This window comes from Salmo salar, chromosome ssa26 (genome assembly GCF_905237065.1).
Source record: "Salmo salar chromosome ssa26, Ssal_v3.1, whole genome shotgun sequence".
NCBI classification, from domain to species: Eukaryota; Metazoa; Chordata; class Actinopteri; order Salmoniformes; family Salmonidae; genus Salmo; species Salmo salar.
Genome location: NC_059467.1, coordinates 53,358,987 through 53,380,873, shown reverse-complemented (window position 1 = coordinate 53,380,873; position 21,887 = coordinate 53,358,987). Strand labels below are relative to the sequence as shown.

Sequence of the window (21,887 nt, the reverse complement as noted above, 5' to 3'; positions counted from 1 at the left end):
ACTATCATCAGTGGTATCTCTACTATCATCAGTGGTACCTCTACTATCATCAGTGGCACCTCTACTATCATCAGTGGTATCTCTACTATCATCAGTGGTAGATACCTCTACTATCATCAGTGGTAGGTATCTCTATCATCAGTGGTATCTCTACTATCATCAGTGGTAGGTATCTCTACTATCATCAGTGGTATCTCTACTATCATCAGTGGCACCTCTACTATCATCAGTGGTATCTCTACTATCATCAGTGGTAGGTATCTCTACTATCATCAGTGGTATCTCTACTATCATCAGTGGTATCTCTACTATCATCAATGGTATCTCTACTATCATCAGTGGTAGGTACCTCTACTATCATCAGTGGTAGGTAAATCTACTATCATCAGTGGTATCTCTACTATCATCAGTGGTATCTCTACTATCATCAGTGGTAGGTATCTCTACTATCATCAGTGGTATCTCTACTATCATCAGTGGTATCTCTACTATCATCAGTGGTATCTCTACTATCATCAGTGGTACCTCTACTATCATCAGTGGTATCTCTACTATCATCAGTGGTATCTCTACTATCATCAGTGGTATCTCTACTATCATCAGTGGTATCTCTACTATCATCAGTGGTACCTCTACTATCATCAGTGGTATCTCTACTATCATCAGTGGTATCTCTACTATCATCAGTGGTATCTCTACTATTATCAGTGGTAGGTATCTCTACTATCATTAGTGGTATCTCTACTATCATCAGTGGTATCTCTACTATCATCAGTGGTATCTCTACTATCATCAGTGGTATCTCTACTATCATCAGTGGTATCTCTACTATCATCAGTGGTACCTGCATCTCAAAAGGGGCCTGGTCAAAAGGTGTGCACTATATAGGGAATAGGGTGCCATTTGGGCTCTGGTTAAAAGTAGTGCACTATATAGGGAATAGGGTGCCATAGGGCTCTGGTCTAAAGTAGTGCACTATATAGGGAATAGGGTGTCATTTGGGACATCAACGTAGAGACAATCAGAAGGATGTACAGTGTTGCTGCGGCAACAGCTCACCTCTAAACTGACTGCAATCTCACTAAACTCTCTCATGGCAACTTTCAAGTCTGGTTTACAGCGCAAATATACAACTAGTTTAAAGAATGAGAGAAACTAACTCACTTATACAAACGTGTACACATATGTACAGCTCTCATCAGAGGGGGAAAACAATTTTTTTTATATATATGCTGTATATAATTATACATATTCGGGTTGTCAAAGTTAACATGTTTATATTGTGTTAATGCATGACATTTATTATCAGGTTACATTTTTTGGGGGGGAACACCATTAATCAATTTATTTTCCTCTAGGAACCTTTTTAAAGCACACGTTTCCTGCAAGGAACCTTTTCAAGCAAACGTTTCCGCTAGGAACCTTTTAAAGCACACGTTTCCGCAAGGACCCTTTTAAAGGCAGAACACAACACCGCTACAGTCAATGTTTGTGCCTTTACATTGAACTCCTTTACATCGCTGAAGACCGTGTGTCTCTAGCACAAATCATGTCAAAGTTATGGCCAATATTACCGGAGCGATGTTCTTTCTTCCTGCCGTGGATTTGTGCGCCAGTCGCGGGGACGCTTTCAACTACTCACGAACAATCCATTTTTGGGGGGGGGGGTTGATAACAAACGACATTGTTTAGTTAGCAAGTCATGTTACCTAGCCTGATATAACTGACCACTGACTAGGCTATGCACAAATTTGGATGGCACAGGAAGAACATGAAAAAGAATGGGCTTCTCGAAGAGAAGCTTGTAACGTCTGCTTCCCAACTCAAACTCTCAAAAAAACGTAGATCCCCCTGAACGCAGCTCACTCTCCAGATCCCCGACACCTGTATTCTGATCACCTGTTCACACACCTGTATGTCATTATCACACACTATTTAGTTCAGTTCTTTGCACACCGTCACTGTGAGGTATTGTTTGTTTTGTGACACACTTCTATTCGGAGCGCTGTGTTTCCCGTGATGTAATCATCCTAACGACGCCTTTTTGCCTTTTCCCTGCCTGTACTTCAGCCTATCGGATTTCCTGTTATCAACCTGTTGCCTGATCACCCGGACAACGTTAGTATCCTTTTCCCTGCCTGTAATGTTACCTTTTTGGACCCCCTGTGTATGACCTTCTGCCTGCCCCTGGACCCAGCTACCTGCCTCCTCCTGTGTATGACCTTCTGCCTGCCCCTGGACCCAGCTACCTGCCCCTGGACCCAGCTACCTGCCTCCTCCTGTGTATGACCTTCTGCCTGCCCCTGGACCCAGCTACCTACCTCCTGCTGTGTATGACCTGCCTGCCCCTGGACCCAGCTACCTGCCTCCTCCTGTGTATGACCTTCTGCCTGCCCCTGGACCCAGCTACCTGCCTCCTCCTGTGTATGACCTTCTGCCTGCCCCTGGACCCAGCTACCTGCCCCTGGACCCAGCTACCTGCCTCCTCCTGTGTATGACCTTCTGCCTGCCCCTGGACCCAGCTACCTACCTCCTGCTGTGTATGACCTGCCTGCCCCTGGACCCAGCTACCTGCCTCCTCCTGTGTATGACCTTCTGCCTGCCCCTGGACCCAGCTACCTGCCTCCTCCTGTGTATGACCTTCTGCCTGCCCCTGGACCCAGCTTCCTGCCCCTGGACCCAGCTACCTGCCCCTGGACCCAGCTTCCTGCCCCTGGACCCAGCTTCCTGCCCCTGGACCCAGCTACCTGCCCCTGGACCCAGCTTCCTGCCCCTGGACCCAGCTTCCTGTCTCCTCCTGTGGTCCTTTACCTATAAACACCTTCTGCACCCTGCTCTTGAAACCAGCTCTCTGTCTCCCATCTTGTTCATTACAATGCTTCAATGTTAGGCTGCATATGGAAGAGTGGGGTGAGGATATGTGAGAGCGGGAGTTTGTTTTGCATGTCCCGGTGGGTGGAGATTTCACTGAACCCTTAACCCTTAGCCAACAATTTCCGCAGCCCCGCTGAAATAGAATTAACATAATAATAAAAAAATCCCTGGCAAAATCTGTCTGTAACGCTAGAGATATCTGTTTTTTTCCCCCCTCATCAATCTACACACAATACCCCCATAATGACGTCACAATACCCCGTAATGACGTCACAATACCCCGTAATGACATCACAATACCCCCATAATGACGTCACAATACCCCGTAATGACGTCACAATACCCCGTAATGACATCACAATACCCCCGTAATGACGTCACAATACCCCGTAATGACATCACAATACCCCCGTAATGACGTCACAATACCCCCGTAATGACATCACAATACCCCGTAATGACATCACAATACCCCCGTAATGACATCACAATACCCCGTAATGACATCACAATACCCCCGTAATGACATCACAATACCCCCTAATGACGTCACAATACCCCGTAATGACGTCACAATACCCCCGTAATGACATCACAATACCCCCGTAATGACGTCACAATACCCCCGTAATGACGTCACAATACCCCCGTAATGACATCACAATACCCCCGTAATGACATCACAATACCCCCGTAATGACATCACAATACCCCCGTAATGACGAAGCAATACCCCCATAATGACGTCACAATACCCCCGTAATGACATCACAATACCCCCGTAATGACATCACAATACCCCCGTAATGACATCACAATACCCCCGTAATGACGAAGCAATACCCCCATAATGACGTCACAATACCCCCGTAATGACATCACAATACCCCCGTAATGACATCACAATACCCCCGTAATGACATCACAATACCCCCGTAATGACATCACAATACCCCGTAATGACATCACAATACCCCCGTAATGACATCACAATACCCCGTAATGACGAAGCAATACCCCCATAATGACGTCACAATACCCCCGTAATGACGTCACAATACCCCCGTAATGACATCACAATACCCCCGTAATGACGAAGCAATCCGATCAAGTTGTAGAAACATCTGAAGGATGATCAATGGAAACAGGAAGCATCTCTATTTCGACTCTCATAGCAAAGGTTCTGAATACGTATGTAAATAAGGTATTTCTGAGGGGTTTTTTTGTAAATAAATTTGCTAATATTTAAAAAAATATATAAAAAAAATGTTTTCGCTTTGTTATTACGGGAAAAATTATTGAATCCATTTTAGAATAAGGCTCTAGCCTAACAAAATGTGTAAAAAGGGATAAGGACTGAATATTTTCCCAATGCACTGTATATATGGAGATAGTTTCTTTCCTAAAATAATAAATAAGTGTCAATTATTTTTATTTTTTTCCTGATTTCTTACATCTCTCAGATATAGGACAGACACTTCATAACAAAACTTCCTTTACATTTTTTGGGGTGGGTCTATCTGTTATCCATGTAGTAAATCTGCGTTTCTACTGGCTAATATCAATAATGCCATATTCAATGTTTCATCAAATAATGTTTTTTTTTTAATTATAACTTCTTATACCTTCTAGGGTCTTAAAAAGCTAAATCAACTAGCTAAATGGTCCTTGGTATGACCATGTTAAAAACAACTCCATAATATGTCAGCTTAGAAAAACCTTTCTTTGGGGCCAAATTTGAGGGGGGAAAAAGGGGGGGGGAAAAATAATAATTGAATTGAAATGTCGCTCTGGATAAGTGTGTCTGCTAAATGACTAAAATGTAAAAATGTATTAACTAATGCCATTAACTCGATTCATTATTTAAATAGTTTGACGACAGCTCTAATATATATAGTTCCTTCAGAAAGTATTCACACCCCTCGACATATTCACATTTTTATTATGTTACAACCTTGAATTTTCCAAAATGGATTAAATAAATAAAATAAAAAAATAATCTCACCCATCTACACACAATAACCCATAATGACAAAAGTGAAAACATTACACGGGTGATATTCTCCTGGCCGTAAAGGGTTAACGAGGTATTAAAACACCTGAAATTACACAGACCATACAGCCATACAGGAAGAGTCAGACAGACAGACAGACAGACAGACAGACAGACAGACAGACAGACAGACAGACAGACAGACAGACAGACAGACAGACAGACAGACAGACTGCTAGCCAGCCAGCCATACAGGAAGAGTCTGATACACAATACCAGTCTGATAGTTATTTCCCTGGTGGTTATAATGGGACTTGGTGTAACAGTTAGCCTGGTGTGACAGACAGACAGACAGACAGACAGACAGACAGACTGCTAGCCAGACAGACAGACTGACAGACTGCTAGACAGACAGACAGACAGGCAGGCAGGCAGACAGACAGACAGACTGCTAGCCAGCCAGACAGGCAGGCAGAAGGACAGACAGGCAGACAGACAGACTGCTAGCCAGCCAGCCAGACAGACAGACAGACAGGCAGACAGACAGGCAGACAGACTGCTAGCCAGACAGACAGACGGACGGACGGACGGACGGGCGGACGGGCGGGCGGGCGGACGGACGGGGTTGGAGGTGAGAGAGTTCTCTAACGGAACATCATTATTAAGTCTGTAATAGTATAATAATAATAATACTCATTAAAGTGGAACCGACCAAGTGTTTTAACTACTTTGCAGATATGAAATAAATAGACAATCACAATATCAGTAAAAAAAAACAAAATAAATCCCAGTTTACGCTATAAAAACCAACTTTATAACATTCCATGATGTAGAGTAAGGCATTGTTGGCAGAACAGATGAATGCAGTTCAAATGCATGATTAATAGAATTCACCAATACATTTCTTGGTCGTTCCCAAAAAACATATTGCTATCAGGTTGTAAATCAACAGCTGGCCTGCTACATTGTTTGCTGCCTTCCCATTCGGGATGCATTGTTTCAGTTTCAATGAAACCAAAAAACATACTTAAGTTATAAAGGCTGGGAATGTCAATACAATCAAACTAGCAAAGGGCAACGATCACAAGTCAGTGTTAACGTGGCTAATAGGCTAACGTATCTATTTATGTAGAAAGCTAAAAACACAGAGGCTAACGTTAGCTAGCTAGCTGTTAGGAGGATGTCATGTCAGTGGAGGAGAGGGTGAGTGACTGACTGTTTCCCCCTCATATTGTTTTTCGGTGGCTACACACAGCTAGAGAATGCAGGTGTAATTTCGTTAGCTAGCAAGAAATGTGAATCGCTTCGCTAGCTAGCTATGTTGAAGTTGAACGACTGCTTATCGAGTTAGCATATCTCTTGCGTTTCGCAAATTTACTCTTGTCTATCTACTCTGATTTCAGAGCACTCTCGTCTGAGTGTGCCAGAGCGCAGAATAACTGATGAATTTACCAATAACTAATTTACGAACGCGCAAAACCCACTGAATATGACCGGGGTCGGTAAACGTCGGCAAAAAAAAGTCATAATTAGTCAAGGACGTTCTAGATAACATGTAAACAGCTTAACCAGCTCTGCTAGGGAGAGTAAAACGGTCACACTGAGGTGTTCTCTCATTCGTTCTCCGGAAATAGATAGCTAACAAGCTAGCCAACTTTTGCCAGTTAGCTTGGGTGCTTGGTTGGGACAAGCATGCATTGGCAGGCAAGCTGCAGAAGGCTAGCATTAGTTCTTCATCTGGCTAGCATTAGTTATTGATCTGGCTAGCATTAGTTGTTGATCTGGCTAGCATTAGTTGTTGATCTGGCTAGCATTAGTTGTTGATCTGGCTAGCATTAGTTATTGATCTGGCTAGCATTAGTTGTTGATCTGGCTAGCATTAGTTGTTGATCTGGCTAGCATTAGTTGTTGATCTGGCTAGCATTAGTTATTGATCTGGCTAGCATTAGTTGTTGATCTGGCTAGCATTAGTTGTTGATCTGGCTAGCATTAGTTGTTGATCTGGCTAGCATTAGTTGTTGATCTGGATAGCATTAGTTGTTGATCTGGCTAGCATTAGTTGTTGATCTGGATAGCATTAGTTATTCATCTGGCTAGCATTAGTTGTTGATCTGGCTAGCATTAGTTGTTGATCTGGCTAGCATTAGTTGTTGATCTGGCTAGCATTAGTTGTTGATCTGGATAACATTAGTTATTCATCTGGCTAGCATTAGTTGTTGATCTGGCTAGCATTAGTTGTTGATCTGGCTAGCATTAGTTGTTGATCTGGCTAGCATTAGTTGTTGATCTGGCTAGCATTAGTTGTTGATCTGGCTAGCATTAGTTGTTGATCTGGCTAGCATTAGTTGTTGATCTGGCTAGCATTAGTTATTGATCTGGCTAGCATTAGTTGTTCATCTGGCTAGCATTAGTTGTTGATCTGGCTAGCATTAGTTGTTGATCTGGCTAGCATTAGTTGTTGATCTGGATAGCATTAGTTATTGATCTGGCTAGCATTAGTTATTCATCTGGCTAGCATTAGTTGTTGATCTGGCTAGCATTAGTTGTTGATCTGGCTAGCATTAGTTGTTGATCTGGCTAGCATTAGTTGTTGATCTGGCTAGCATTAGTTGTTGATCTGGCTAGCATTAGTTGTTGATCTGGCTAGCATTAGTTGTTGATCTGGCTAGCATTAGTTGTTGATCTGGCTAGCATTAGTTATTGATCTGGCTAGCATTAGTTATTGATCTTGTTGTTGATGTGTATAACAGAGAGAGAGAGTCTACCTTTTCATGGTTATTGATGTGTATAACTGAGAGAGAGTCTGCCTTTTCATGGTTATTGATGTGTATAACTGAGGGAGAGAGAGTCTACCTTTTCATGGTTATTGATGTGTATAACTGAGAGAGAGTCTACCTTTTCATGGTTATTGATGTGTATAACAGAGAGAGAGAGAGAGAGTCTACCTTTTCATGGTTATTGATGTGTATAACTGAGAGAGAGTCTACCTTTTCATGGTTATTGATGTGTATAACTGAGGGAGAGAGTCTACCTTTTCATGGTTATTGATGTGTATAACTGAGAGAGAGTCTACCTTTTCATGGTTATTGATGTGTATAACTGAGAGAGAGAGTCTACCTTTTCATGGTTATTGATGTGTATAACTGAGAGAGAGAGAGAGAGTCTACCTTTTCATGGTTGTTGATGTGTATAACTGAGAGAGAGTCTACCTTTTCATGGTTATTGATGTGTATAACTGAGGAGAGAGAGAGAGTCTACCTTTTCATGGTTATTGATGTGTATAACTGAGAGAGAGAGTCTACCTTTTCATGGTTATTGATGTGTATAACTGAGAGAGAGAGAGAGTCTACCTTTTCATGGTTGTTGATGTGTATAACTGAGAGAGAGAGAGTCTACCTTTTCATGGTTATTGATGTGTATAACTGAGAGAGAGAGTCTACCTTTTCATGGTTGTTTGACCAATAGGACTGGCAAGTTCCCAAACGTAAGAGGACTCTCCCGTGGTATTTACATATTTGCAGAAATCCATTCAGGTGTGTATTTTGTGGCTTTTGCCGAATGCATTCTAATGTCTCGCTGTTGCAAATACCTGTAAACACACAGTCCAGTTCAAAGTGAATGATGGCAGGCCCGTGTGGCAAATGGCTTTGTTTGCATATAGGTCCTACCGTACCTCTGATTGGCTAAAAGGCCCACCAATCTGCGTAGACTCCGGTCCTGGACGAGACAGATGTTTTTATTAGGTTTTATGTACTGCAGTGTCTGTTAATTGTCCAAACGCACAGCCGCTTTCCCACTCTATATATTACTACAGAATTTTCACAAAATGCCTTCCTATATACGCAATTCCCTAAACATTCTACGAATGTATTAAAAATGTTAAAAAGACAATATCTAAGCGCTCGCTTGTCAGAAAATGTGAAGAAAAAAAAAGAAAAAAACACATAGCATATTCTTCCTGGGGGTGAATATGAACAGATTTTAATAAGATTTAATGTTGCTAAAATGTTGTCAGTTCCCCTTTAACAACATGACCTTTAATAAACACCAGGGGACTTCCTGCTGTCTGTCTCTCCATCATTACCAACATGACCTTTAATAAACACCAGGGGACTTCCTGCTGTCTGTCTCTCCATCATTACCAACATGACCTTTAATAAACACCAGACTTCCTGCTGTCTGTCTCTCCATCATTACCAACATGACCTTTAATAAACACCAGGGGGACTTCCTGCTGTCTGTCTCTCCATCATTACCAACATGACCTTTAATAAACACCAGGGGGACTTCCTGCTGTCTGTCTCTCCATCATTACCAACATGACCTTTAATAAACACCAGACTTCCTGCTGTCTGTCTCTCCATCATTACCAACATGACCTTTAATAAACACCAGACTTCCTGCTGTCTGTCTCTCCATCATTACCAACATGACCTTTAATAAACACCAGGGGGACTTCCTGCTGTCTGTCTCTCCATCATTACCAACATGACCTTTAATAAACACCAGACTTCCTGCTGTCTGTCTCTCCATCATTACCAACATGACCTTTAATAAACACCAGGGGACTTCCTGCTGTCTGTCTCTCCATCATTACCAACATGACCTTTAATAAACACCAGGGGACTTCCTGCTGTCTGTCTCTCCATCATTACCAACATGACCTTTAATAAACACCAGACTTCCTGCTGTCTGTCTCTCCATCATTACCAACATGACCTTTAATAAACACCAGGGGGACTTCCTGCTGTCTGTCTCTCCATCATTACCAACATGACCTTTAATAAACACCAGGGGGACTTCCTGCTGTCTGTCTCTCCATCATTACCAACATGACCTTTAATAAACACCAGGGGACTTCCTGCTGTCTGTCTCTCCATCATTACCAACATGACCTTTAATAAACACCAGACTTCCTGCTGTCTGTCTCTCCATCATTACCAACATGACCTTTAATAAACACCAGGGGACTTCCTGCTGTCTGTCTCTCCATCATTACCAACATGACCTTTAATAAACACCAGGGGGACTTCCTGCTGTCTGTCTCTCCATCATTACCAACATGACCTTTAATAAACACCAGACTTCCTGCTGTCTGTCTCTCCATCATTACCAACATGACCTTTAATAAACACCAGGGGGACTTCCTGCTGTCTGTCTCTCCATCATTACCAACATGACCTTTAATAAACACCAGGGGGACTTCCTGCTGTCTGTCTCTCCATCATTACCAACATGACCTTTAATAAACACCAGGGGACTTCCTGCTGTCTGTCTCTCCATCATTACCAACATGACCTTTAATAAACACCAGGGGGACTTCCTGCTGTCTGTCTCTCCATCATTACCAACTGTTGTCCTGGGCTGTGTCCCAAATGGCCCCTGTATTGTCTCGGTAGTGCCCTCATTTTGTACAGAGCCATATGGGGTAAGTCTTAGACCAGAGCTTGTGAGGCTCCGGTCAGGAGTATCGTGCTGTAAAGGGAATTAGAGTGCCATTTCAGACGCATCCCATAAGCCTTTCAGTAACAACAGATAGGAAAGATATTCCCTAACCATGCCCTATAGCCTACCCCATAGGGCTCTGTTCCCTAACTATGCCCTATAGCCTACCCCATAGGGCTCTGTTCCCTAACCATGCCCTATAGCCTACCCCATAGGGCTCTGTTCCCTAACTATGCCCTATAACCTACCCCATAGAGCTCTGTTCCCTAACCATGCCCTATAGCCTACCCCATAGAGCTCTGTTCCCTAACCATGCCCTATAGCCTACCCCATAGAGCTCTGTTCCCTAACCATGCCCTATAGCCTACCCCATAGGGCTCTGTACCCTAACCATGCCCTATAGCCTACCCTATAGGGCTCTGTTCTCTAACCATGCCCTATAGCCTACCCCATAGGGCTCTGTTCCCTAACCATGCCCTATAGCCTACCCCATAGGGCTCTGTTCTCTAGCCATGCCCTATAGCCTACCCTATAGGGCTCTGTTTTCTACCCCATAGAGCTCTGTTCTCTAACCATGCCCTATAGCCTACCCCATAGGGCTCTGTTCCCTAACCATGTCCTATAGCCTACCCCATAGGGCTCTGTTCCCTAACCATGCCCTATAGCCTACCCCATAGGGCTCTGTTTTCTACCCCATAGGGCTCTGTTACCTAACCATGCCCTATAGCCTACCCTATAGAGCTCTGTTCCCTAACCATGCCCTATAGCCTACCCCATAGGGCTCTGTTCCCTAACCATGTCCTATAGCCTACCCCATAGGGCTCTGTTCCCTAACCATGCCCTATAGCCTACCCCATAGGGCTCTGTTCCCTAACCATGCCCTATAGCCTACCCCATAGGGCTCTGTTTTCTACCCCATAGGGCTCTGTTCCCTAACCATGCCCTATAGCCTACCCCATAGGGCTCTGTTCCCTAACCATGCCCTATAGCCTACCCCATAGGGCTCTGTTCCCTAACCATGTCCTATAGCCTACCCTATAGGGCTCTGTTCCCTAACCATGCCCTATAGCCTACCCCATAGAGCTCTGTTCCCTAACCATGCCCTATAGCCTACCCCATAGAGTTCTGTTCCCTAACCATGCCGTATAGCCTACCCCATAGGGCTCTGTTCCCTAACCATGCCCTATAGCCTACCCCATAGGGCTCTGTTCCCTAACCATGCCCTATAGCCTACCCCATAGTGCTCTGGCCAAAAGTAGTGCACTATATAAGGAATAGGTTGCCATTTGTGACTCAGCCACTGTGACTGAATAGACACCCCTTTCCACTGCCTGTGATCTAACCATCGTCTAGGGAGGGTACCACTGCCTGTGATCTAACCATCGTCTAGGGAGGGTACCACTGCCTGTGATCTAACCATCGTCTAGGGAGGGTACCAAGATAGACCACTGCTTAAACATCTATGATAACAGTCAGATATCACATTCACAATAACACTCCATTTCACAACTTCCTCAAAACATCTTCTTCCTCTTCCTGTGTTACATCCTCTTCCTCTTCCTGTGTTACATCCTCTTCCTCTTCCTGTGTTACATCCTCTTCCTCTTCCTGTGTTACATCCTCTTCCTGTATTACATCCTCTTCCTGTATTACATCCTCTTCCTGTGTTACATCCTCTTCTTGTATTACATCCTCTTCCTGTGTTACATCCTCTTCCTGTGTTACATCCTCTTCCTGTGTTACATCCTCTTCCTGTATTACATCCTCTTCCTGTGTTACATCCTCTTCGTCACTTCAAGTGATCCAGCTGGTGATGTCATTCGCTGTTTTTTTACCTCACTGACAACGTTTACAAAAAACAGACGATGATGATGAGTCAGTGTGAGTGACTCAGTGTGAGTGACTCAGTGTGAGTGAGTCAGTGTGATTGAGTCAGTGTGATTGAGTCAGTGTGAGTGAGTCAGTGTGATATGAGTCAGTGTGATATGAGTCAGTGTGAGTGAGTCAGTGTGAGTGAGTCAGTGTGAGTGACTCAGTGTGAGTGAGTCAGTGTGATTGAGTCAGTGTGATTGAGTCAGTGTGAGTGAGTCAGTGTGATATGAGTCAGTGTGATGATGAGTCAGTGTGAGTGACTCAGTGTGAGTGACTCAGTGTGAGTGAGTCAGTGTGAGTGAGTCAGTGTGAGTGAGTCAGTGTGATTGAGTCAGTGTGATTGAGTCAGTGTGAGTGAGTCAGTGTGATATGAGTCAGTGTGATATGAGTCAGTGTGATTGAGTCAGTGTGAGTGAGTCAGAGTCAGTAGACAGGCTGATGTACTGCCCTCAGCTGTAGATCTCTGGTAAGGCAGGGATGGAGGGATGAGCAGATGGAGGGAGGACTGATGCAGCTGTAGATCTCTGGTAAGGCAGGGATGGAGGGATGAGCAGATGGAGGGAGGACTGATGCAGCTGTAGATCTCTGGTAAGGCAGGGATGGAGGGATGAGCAGATGGAGGGAGGACTGATGCAGCTGTAGATCTCTGGTAAGGCAGGGATGGAGGGATGAGCAGATGGAGGGAGGACTGATGCAGCTGTAGATCTCTGGTAAGGCAGGGATGGAGGGATGAGCAGATGGAGGGAGGACTGATGCAGCTGTAGATCTCTGGTAAGGCAGGGATGGAGGGATGAGCAGATGGAGGGAGGACTGATGCAGCTGTAGATCTCTGGTAAGGCAGGGATGGAGGGATGAGCAGATGGAGGGAGGACTGATGCAGCTGTAGATCTCTGGTAAGGCAGGGATGGAGGGATGAGCAGATGGAGGGAGGACTGATGCAGCTGTAGATCTCTGGTAAGGCATGGATGGAGGGATGAGCAGATGGAGGGAGGACTGATGCAGCTGTAGATCTCTGGTAAGGCAGGGATGGAGGGATGAGCAGATGGAGGGAGGACTGATGCAGCTGTAGATCTCTGGTAAGGCAGGGATGGAGGGATGAGCAGATGGAGGGAGGACTGAAATCATTATGCTGCTATGAGATCATCCACTGTCCCATTATTCAGTTATTCTCCAGCTCTCTGTGTTTCAGCCAGAGAGACAGAGTCTACAGCTATACCAGACTACAGTCCAATTACTAGACAGGACCACTAGTACAGAGTCTACAGCTGTACCAGACTACAGTCCAATTACTAGACAGGACCACTAGTACAGAGTCTACAGCTGTACCAGACTACAGTCCAATAACTAGACAGAACCACTAGTACAGAGTCTCCAGCTGTACCAGACTACAGTCCAATAACTAGACAGAACCACTAGTACAGAGTCTCCAGCTGTACCAGACTATAGTCCAATAACTGGACAGGACCACTACTACAGAGTCTCCAGCTGTACCAGACTACAGTCCAATAACTGGACAGGACCACTAGTACAGAGTCTACAGCCACCTGTCTGTCTGTCTGTCTGTCTGTCTGTCTGTCTGTCTGTCTGTCTGTCTGTCTGTCTGTCTGTCTGTCTGTGTCTGTCTGCCTGCCTGCCTGCCTGCCTGTCTCTCTGCCTGCCTGTCTCTCTGTCTGTCTGTCTGTCTGCCTGCCTGCCTGCCTGCCTGCCTGCCTGCTTGTCTCTCTGCCTGCCTGCCTGTCTCTCTGCCTGCCTGTCTCTCTGCCTGCCTGCCTGTCTCTCTGCCTGCCTGCCTCTCTGCCTGTCTGCCTGCCTGCCGCCACATGATGAAGGCAGCTCTTTCATACTAGCAGATCAGTAGAGTCTCATCTCCATCCTCCTCCTCCTCCTCCTCCTCTTCCTCCTCTTCACTGCTGCTGGTGTTCAGTCCACTAGGCACCCCTATACCCCTCTTCCTCCTCCTCCTCCTCCTCTCCTGGGTTGGCACTTCCAGGTCATGAAACCTCTGACTGTCGTCTGAAGACCCCGAGGGGGGTGACGTCTGAGGGGAAGTCAGGGGGTGGTGGCAGGGCGGCTGGGAGTCTGGAGGGGGAAGGACAGGGGGAGTAACGGGGGAGGTGAGCCCCATGGGGGAGTAGCGTCGTAGGGCCACCCCTCTCAGGTTGGCAGCCAGTCCAAGGACCAGCTTCCTGGAGGCTCGGCGGGTGTAATGACCTGTGCTGCCCTCTGGGGGGCACTGACGGCTCAGTATGCTGGGGGCAGACGTTAATGAGTCACTCCGCTGCCCAGGGGTGTGGAGCTCACTGAGGGGCAATCTAACCCTGCTACCCTGGCTCTCTGGGGAACACGGTGACCCCTCGGATGGTTCACTGTCAGAGGGGGAGAGTGGGGAGCAGGGAGACTCCAGGGAAGGGTGGGAGGACTGTGGCAGGGCCTGGTTGTGGGCGTGCAGGGCGAGGCCTACTGCTGCCGTAGAGCAGCGGGACAGGGTCCTTGCTGGTCCCATGCCCTCCACCATGCCCGCCACGCCACCTCCATCCCCAACCCTGGCTTCAGGTCCCTCCGAGGTGTGGTAGGAGTGCAGGCCCAGAGCCACCTGAGACCCGGGGGGTGTGAGGAGGAGGGGGATCTGGCCGCGGAGACGGGTCCCTCGGTGGAACAGACGGTTCCAGAGGCGGCCAAGGCGGCGGTGTGATGTGGCCCGGCGGGAGGAGTGTCTTCTGATCTGCCTACGCATCGCCGTACGGATGTTCTGGAGCATGGAGGCCTGGATGAGGGAAGGAGGGAGGGAGGGAGGGAGAGAGGGGAGGGAGGGAGGGAGGGAGGGGAGGGAGGGAGGGGGGAGGGAGGGGAGGTAGGGAGGGAGAGAGATGGAGGGAGAGGAGAGAGGGAGAGGAGGTAAGGAGGGAGGGAGATGGAGATGAAGAGGTGAAGGGAGGGAGAGGAGAGAGGGAGAGGAGGTAAGGAGGGAGGGAGAGGAGGTAGGGAGGGAGAGAGATGGAGGGAGAGGAGAGAGGGAGAGGAGGGAGGGAGGGAGGGAGGGAGATGGAGAGGTGAAGGGAGGGAGAGGAGAGAGGGAGAGGAGGTAAGGAGGGAAGGAGAGGAGGTAGGGAGGGAGAGAGATGGAGGGAGAGGAGAGAGGGAGAGGAGGTAAGGAGGGAGGGAGATGGAGATGGAGATGAAGAGGTGAAGGGAGGGAGAGGAGAGAGGGAGAGGAGGTAAGGAGGGAGGGAGAGGAGGTAGGGAGGGAGAGAGATGGAGGGAGAGGAGGGAGGGAGGGAGATAGAGAGGTGAAGGGAGGGAGAGGAGATAGGGAGGGAGGGAGGGAGGGAGGGAGGGAGGGAGGGAGGGAGGGAGGGAGGGAGGGAGGGAGGGAGATGGAGGGAGGGAGGTAGAGAGGTGAAGGGAGGGAGAGGAGATAGGGAGGGAGGGAGGGAGGGAGGGAGGGAGGGAGGGAGGGAGGGAGGGAGGGAGGGAGGGAGAGGAGGGAGGGAGGGAGATAGAGAGGTGAAGGGAGGGAGAGGAGATAGGGAGAGGAGGTAAGGAGGGAGGGAGAGGAGGTAGGGAGGGAGAGAGGGAGGGAGGGAGGGAGGGAGGGAGAGAGATGGAGGGAGAGGAGGGAGGGAGGGAGGGAGATAGAGAGGTGAAGGGAGAGGAGAGAGGGAGAGGAGATAGGGAGAGAGAGAGGGAGGGAGGGAGGGAGGGAGAGAGATGGAGGGAGAGGAGGGAGGGAGGGAGATAGAGAGGTGAAGGGAGAGGAGAGAGGGAGAGGAGATAGGGAGAGAGAGAGGGAGGGAGGGAGGGAGATAGAGAGGTGAAGGGAGAGGAGATAGGGAGAGAGAGAGGGAGAGAGAGAGGGAGGGAGGGAGGGAGATAGAGAGGTGAAGGGAGAGGAGATAGGGAGAGAGAGATGGAGGGAGAGAGAGAGGGAGGGAGAGGAGATAGGGAGAGAGAGAGGGAGGGAGGGAGGGAGGGAGGGAGAAGAGATAGGGAGAGAGAGAGGGAGGGAGGGAGAGGAGGGAGGGAGGGAGATAGAGAGGTGAAGGGAGGGAGAGGAGATAGGGAGAGGAGGTAAGGAGGGAGGGAGAGGAGGTAGGGAGGGAGAGAGGGAGGGAGGGAGGGAGGGAGGGAGGGAGGGAGGGAGGGAGAGAGATGGAGGGAGAGGAGGGAGGGAGGGAGATAGAGAGGTGAAGGGAGAGGAGAGAGGGAGAGGAGATAGGGAGAGAGAGAGGGAGGGAGGGAGGGAGGGAGAGAGATGGAGGGAGAGGAGGGAGGGAGGGAGGGAGATAGAGAGGTGAAGGGAGAGGAGAGAGGGAGAGGAGATAGGGAGAGAGAGAGGGAGGGAGGGAGGGAGATAGAGAGGTGAAGGGAGAGGAGATAGGGAGAGAGAGAGGGAGAGAGAGAGGGAGGGAGGGAGGGAGATAGAGAGGTGAAGGGAGAGGAGATAGGGAGAGAGAGATGGAGGGAGAGAGAGAGGGAGGGAGAGGAGATAGGGAGAGAGAGAGGGAGGGAGGGAGGGAGGGAGAGGAGATAGGGAGAGAGAGAGGGAGGGAGGGAGGGAGGGAGAGGAGATAGGGAGAGAGAGAGGGAGGGAGGGAGGGAGGGAGGGAGAGGAGATAGGGAGAGAGAGAGGGAGGGAAAAAAGAGAGAACTCAGTCAGCAAGACCATCAAAGCTGTCAATCATTTGTTAACCCGTTGTCACGGCAACACTCAGATCTCTCCCGTCCGAATTAGATCCTGGCCAAGAGAGTAGATACAGTATTAGATATTCACACCATCAGAACACAGACAGACAGTCAGAACCCAGCTGCTACGAGAGCTACGGTCTGTGGTGTAAACTTTACAACAGGGACATCCACCCAGATCTCTGCTACAGTCTGCGGTGTAAACTTTACAACAGGGACATCCACCCAGGTCTCTGCTACAGTCTGTGGTGTAAACTTTACAACGGGGACATCCACCCAGATCACTGCTACAGTCTGCGGTGTAAACTTTACAACAGGGACATCCACCCAGGTCTCTGCTACAGTCTGTGGTGTAAACTTTACAACAGGGACATCCACCCAGGTCTCTGCTACAGTCTGTGGTGTAAACTTTACAACGGGGACATCCACCCAGGTCTCTGCTACAGTCTGCGGTGTAAACTTTACAACGGGGACATCCACCCAGATCTCTGCTACGGTCTGCGGTGTAAACTTTACAACGGGGACATCCACCCAGGTCTCTGCTACAGTCTGCGGTGTAAACTTTACAACGGGGACATCCACCCAGATCTCTGCTACGGTCTGCGGTGTAAACTTTACAACAGGGACATCCACCCAGATCTCTGCCACAGTCTGTGGTGTAAACTTTACAAACTTTGCCATGTCTCTAATAGAGGTGCTGGCTTGCCTCGTCTCCCTGACCCCTCCTGTGTCATTCTGCTCCGCAGGCCAACCCCGTACAGCGCGGAATATCAAGTAGCCGCGGGTGGTGGTCCAGAACAGAGTTAGTTTGATGGGTGGTGCTTCAGAACAGAGTTAGCATAGCAGGTGGTGCTTCAGAACAGAGTTAGCATAGCAGGTGGTGCTTCAGAACAGGGTTAGCATAGCAGGTGGTGCTTCAGAATAGAGTTAGCATAGCAGGTGGTGCTTCAGAACAGAGTTAGCATAGCAGGTGGTGCTTCAGAACAGGGTTAGCATAGCAGGTGGTGCTTCAGAACAGGGTTAGCACGGTGGGTGGTGCTTCAGAACAGAGTTAGTTTGGCGGGTGGTGCTTCAGAACAGGGTTAGCATAGCAGGTGGTGCTTCAGAACAGAGTTAGCATAGCAGGTGGTGCTTCAGAACAGGGTTAGAATAGCAGGTGGTGCTTCAGAACAGGGTTAGCATAGCAGGTGGTGCTTCAGAACAGAGTTAGCATAGCAGGTGGTGCTTCAGAACAGAGTTAGCATAGCAGGTGGTGCTTCAGAACAGAGTTAGCATAGCGGGTGGTGCTTCAGAACAGAGTTAGCACGGCGGGTGGTGCTTCAGAACAGAGTTAGCACGGTGGGTGGTGCTTCAGAACAGAGTTAGCACGGCAGGTGGTGCTTCAGAACAGGGTTAGCATAGCGGGTGGTGCTTCAGAACAGAGTTAGCACGGCGGGTGGTGCTTCAGAACAGGGTTAGCATAGCAGGTGGTGCTTCAGAATAGAGTTAGCATAGCAGGTGGTGCTTCAGAACAGCGTTAGCATAGCAGGTGGTGCTTCAGAACAGAGTTAGCATAGCAGGTGGTGCTTCAGAACAGGGTTAGCATAGCAGGTGGTGCTTCAGAACAGGGTTAGCATAGCAGGTGGTGCTTCAGAACAGAGTTAGCATAGCAGGTGGTGCTTCAGAACAGGGTTAGCATAGCAGGTGGTGCTTCAGAACAGAGTTAGCATAGCGGGTGGTGCTTCAGAACAGAGTTAGTTTGGTGGGTGGTGCTTCAGAACAGAGTTAGTTTGGCGGGTGGTGCTTCAGAACAGAGTTTGTTTGGTGGGTGGTGCTTCAGAACAGAGTTAGTTTGATGGGTGGCGCTTCAGAACAGAGTTAGTTTGGTGGGTGGTGCTTCAGAACAGGGTTAGCATAGCAGGTGGTGCTTCAGAACAGGGTTAGCATAGCAGGTGGTGCTTCAGAACAGAGTTAGCACGGTGGGTGGTGCTTCAGAACAGGGTTAGCACGGCAGGTGGTGCTTCAGAACAGGGTTAGTTTGGCGGGTGGTGCTTCAGAACAGAGTTAGTTTGATGGGTGGTGCTTCAGAACAGAGTTAGTTTGGTGGGTGGTGCTTCAGAACAGAGTTAGCACGGTGGGTGGTGCTTCAGAACAGAGTTAGCACGGTGGGTGGTGCTTCAGAACAGAGTTAGTTTGGTGGGTGGTGCTTCAGAACAGAGTTAGCACGGTGGGTGGTGGTTCAGAACAGAGTTAGCACGGTGGGTGGTGGTTCAGAACAGAGTTAGTTTGATGGGTGGCGCTTCAGAACAGAGTTAGCACGGCGGGTGGTGCTTCAGAACAGAGTTAGCACGGCGGGTGGTGCTTCAGAACAGAGTTAGCACGGCGGGTGGTGCTTCAGAACAGGGTTAGCATAGCAGGTGGTGCTTCAGAACAGGGTTAGCATAGCAGGTGGCGCTTCAGAACAGAGTTAGTTTGGTGGGTGGTGCTTCAGAACAGAGTTAGTTTGGTGGGTGGTGCTTCAGAACAGGGTTAGTTTGGTGGGTGGTTCTTCAGAACAGGGTTAGCACGGCAGGTGGTGCTTCAGAACAGAGTTAGTTTGGCGGGTGGTGCTTCAGAACAGAGTTAGTTTGGTGGGTGGTGCTTCAGAACAGGGTTAGCATAGCAGGTGGTGGTTCAGAACAGAGTTAGCACGGTGGGTGGTGCTTCAGAACAGGGTTAGTTTGGTGGGTGGTGCTTCAGAACAGAGTTAGTTTGGTGGGTGGTGCTTCAGAACAGAGTTAGTTTGGTGGGTGGTGCGTCAGAACAGAGTTAGCATGGCAGGTGGTGCTTCAGAACAGAGTTAGCACGGCAGGTGGTGCTTCAGAACAGGGTTAGCACGGCAGGTGGTGCTTCAGAACAGAGTTAGCATGGCAGGTGGTGCTTCAGAACAGGGTTAGTTTGGTGGGTGGTGTTTCAGTTGTGTTGTGGTCTTACGCTGGCTTCGCTACTTCCCAAGGACGAACATGCAATGCCGGGTGTGTGTGTGTGTGTGTGTGTGTGTGTGTGTGTGTGTGTGTGTACTGCGTGTTTGAGGGGGCCTGAGGGGAGAGAGCTGCAATCCTCCACTCAGCCTAATGAGAGCCCAGCGTGCTGCAGAATATGAGGCCCAAATGGCATCCTTTTTCCCTATACAGGGCACTACTTTTGACCAGAGCCCTGTGGCACCCTATTCTCTATATAGTGCACTACTTTACCAGAGCCCTATGGAACCCTATTCCCTATATAGTGCACTACTTTAGACCAGAGCCCTATGGAACCCTATTCCCTATATAGTGCACTACTTTTGACCAGAGCCCTATGGAACCCTATTCCCTATATAGTGCACTACTTTAGACCAGAGCCCTATGGCACCCTATTCCCTATATAGTGCACTACTTTAGACCAGAGCCCTATGGAACCCTATCCCCTATATAGTGCACTACTTTAGACCAGAGCCCTATGGCACCCTATTCCCTATATATATAGTGCACTACTTTAGACCAGAGCCCTGTACTCTTATAAAAAAAGGTTCCAAAAGGGTTCTTCGGCTGTCCCCATAGGAGAACCCTTGTTGGTCACAGGTAGAACCCTTTTTTAGGCTTGGGCGGTATCCAGATATTCACATCGTCATACAGTCTTCATCTCATCCCGGGATTTACGGTATTACTGGAATAGCACACAAGAGGGCGCTAAAAACGCAAGGAAAGCCCATTGTGCCTCTATTACCAGGATGCTAACAAAATGAGCACAAACCAATAGTGAAATCATATAGACGCTGTTAGCTAAATGCTAAGACGCGAAAATGAACAAACTAATCGCAAAGACAGGCAAATCCAGCTCATAAAGTTAAACAAATAAATACAAGAATCAAACTATATGACTCTGACAGATACATACAAATAAATACAAGAATCAAACTATATGACTCTGACAGATACATACAAATAAATACAAGAATCAAACTATATGACTCTGACAGATACATACAAATAAATACAAGAATCAAACTATATGACTCTGACAGACACATACAAATAAATACAAGAATCAAACTATATGACTCTGACAGATACATACAAATAAATACAAGAATCAAACTATATGACTCTGACAGACACATACAAATAAATACAAGAATCAAACTATATGACTCTGACAGATACATACAAATACATCTGTGAACACAAGTTTGCGATAAACAAAAAAAACGTAATGGAAACGTATTCCAGTGGGTGTAACCAAGCAACAAGGCAGTAACTGCCGTCTAGGGTCAAAGGTCATGTCAGAGGACAGGGTGAACTAACAGGATCAATAAGGATTCAGTAACCAGACTAAAAACCCACCAATATCAGCAGCTATTAGCTAACAGGATCAATAAGGATTCAGTAACCACGCTAACGCTAACGCTAACCACGCTAACGCTAACAGCGTTGTGATGGAACTAACAGGATCAATAAGGATTCAGTAACCAGACTAGAAAACCCCACACTAAGTACTCCGGACGTCAGCCTGATTCTATAACCATGACTTCATCCCAGTACTAAGCCACGTGGAAGTCTCTCTTCACTAATGCGCTTCGTCTTCTGAAATCCTGACACAGACGAAAACCCACATTTATAAACTATTACGACCCCCCCCAGAGAAAGAGCAACAGAACGAGGAAGACAGAGAGAGAGAGAGAGAGAGGTAAAGGAGACTATCTGGGTAAAGGAGACTATCTGGGTAAAGGAGGCCACTGCTGGGCCACACGGTGTCTGAGTGTCCCTGTGTCTCTCTGTGTCCATCTCTGTGTCCATCTCTGTCTGTGTGTCCATTTCTGTGTCTCTATCTCTGTGTGTCTCTGTCTGTGTGTCCCTGTATCTCTCTGTGTTTCTGTCTGTGTGTCTCTGTGTTTCTGTCTGTGTGTCCATTTCTGTGTCTCTATCTCTGAGTGTCCCTGTGTCTCTCTGAGTGTCCCTGTGTTTCTCTGTGTCTCTATCTCTGAGTGTCCCTGTGTTTCTCTGAGTGTCCCTGTGTTTCTCTG

At 47.8% G+C, this 21,887-nt stretch overlaps 1 protein-coding gene and 1 long non-coding RNA gene across 3 annotated transcripts in view; both read right to left on the bottom strand.

The window, feature by feature from the left end:
* Positions 1 to 8,826: 8,826 nt before the first annotated feature.
* Positions 8,827 to 11,207, bottom strand: LOC106588046 (uncharacterized). Its single transcript, XR_006762227.1, has 2 exons — positions 9,302 to 11,207; positions 8,827 to 9,246 (listed from the first exon to the last, which is right to left on the bottom strand). It is a non-coding gene; the product is annotated as an uncharacterized lncRNA (long non-coding RNA).
* Positions 11,208 to 13,906: 2,699 nt separating this feature from the next.
* lrp3 (low density lipoprotein receptor-related protein 3) overlaps positions 13,907 to 21,887 on the bottom strand; it is a 71,997-nt gene continuing 64,016 nt past the window's right edge. For both annotated transcript variants that reach the window (XM_045708709.1, XM_045708710.1), the window contains exon 12: positions 13,907 to 14,948. In XM_045708709.1, coding sequence (XP_045564665.1) covers positions 14,028 to 14,948 — 921 coding nt within the window. In that variant the 3' untranslated portion in view covers positions 13,907 to 14,027. The remainder of the gene's footprint in view (positions 14,949 to 21,887) is intronic.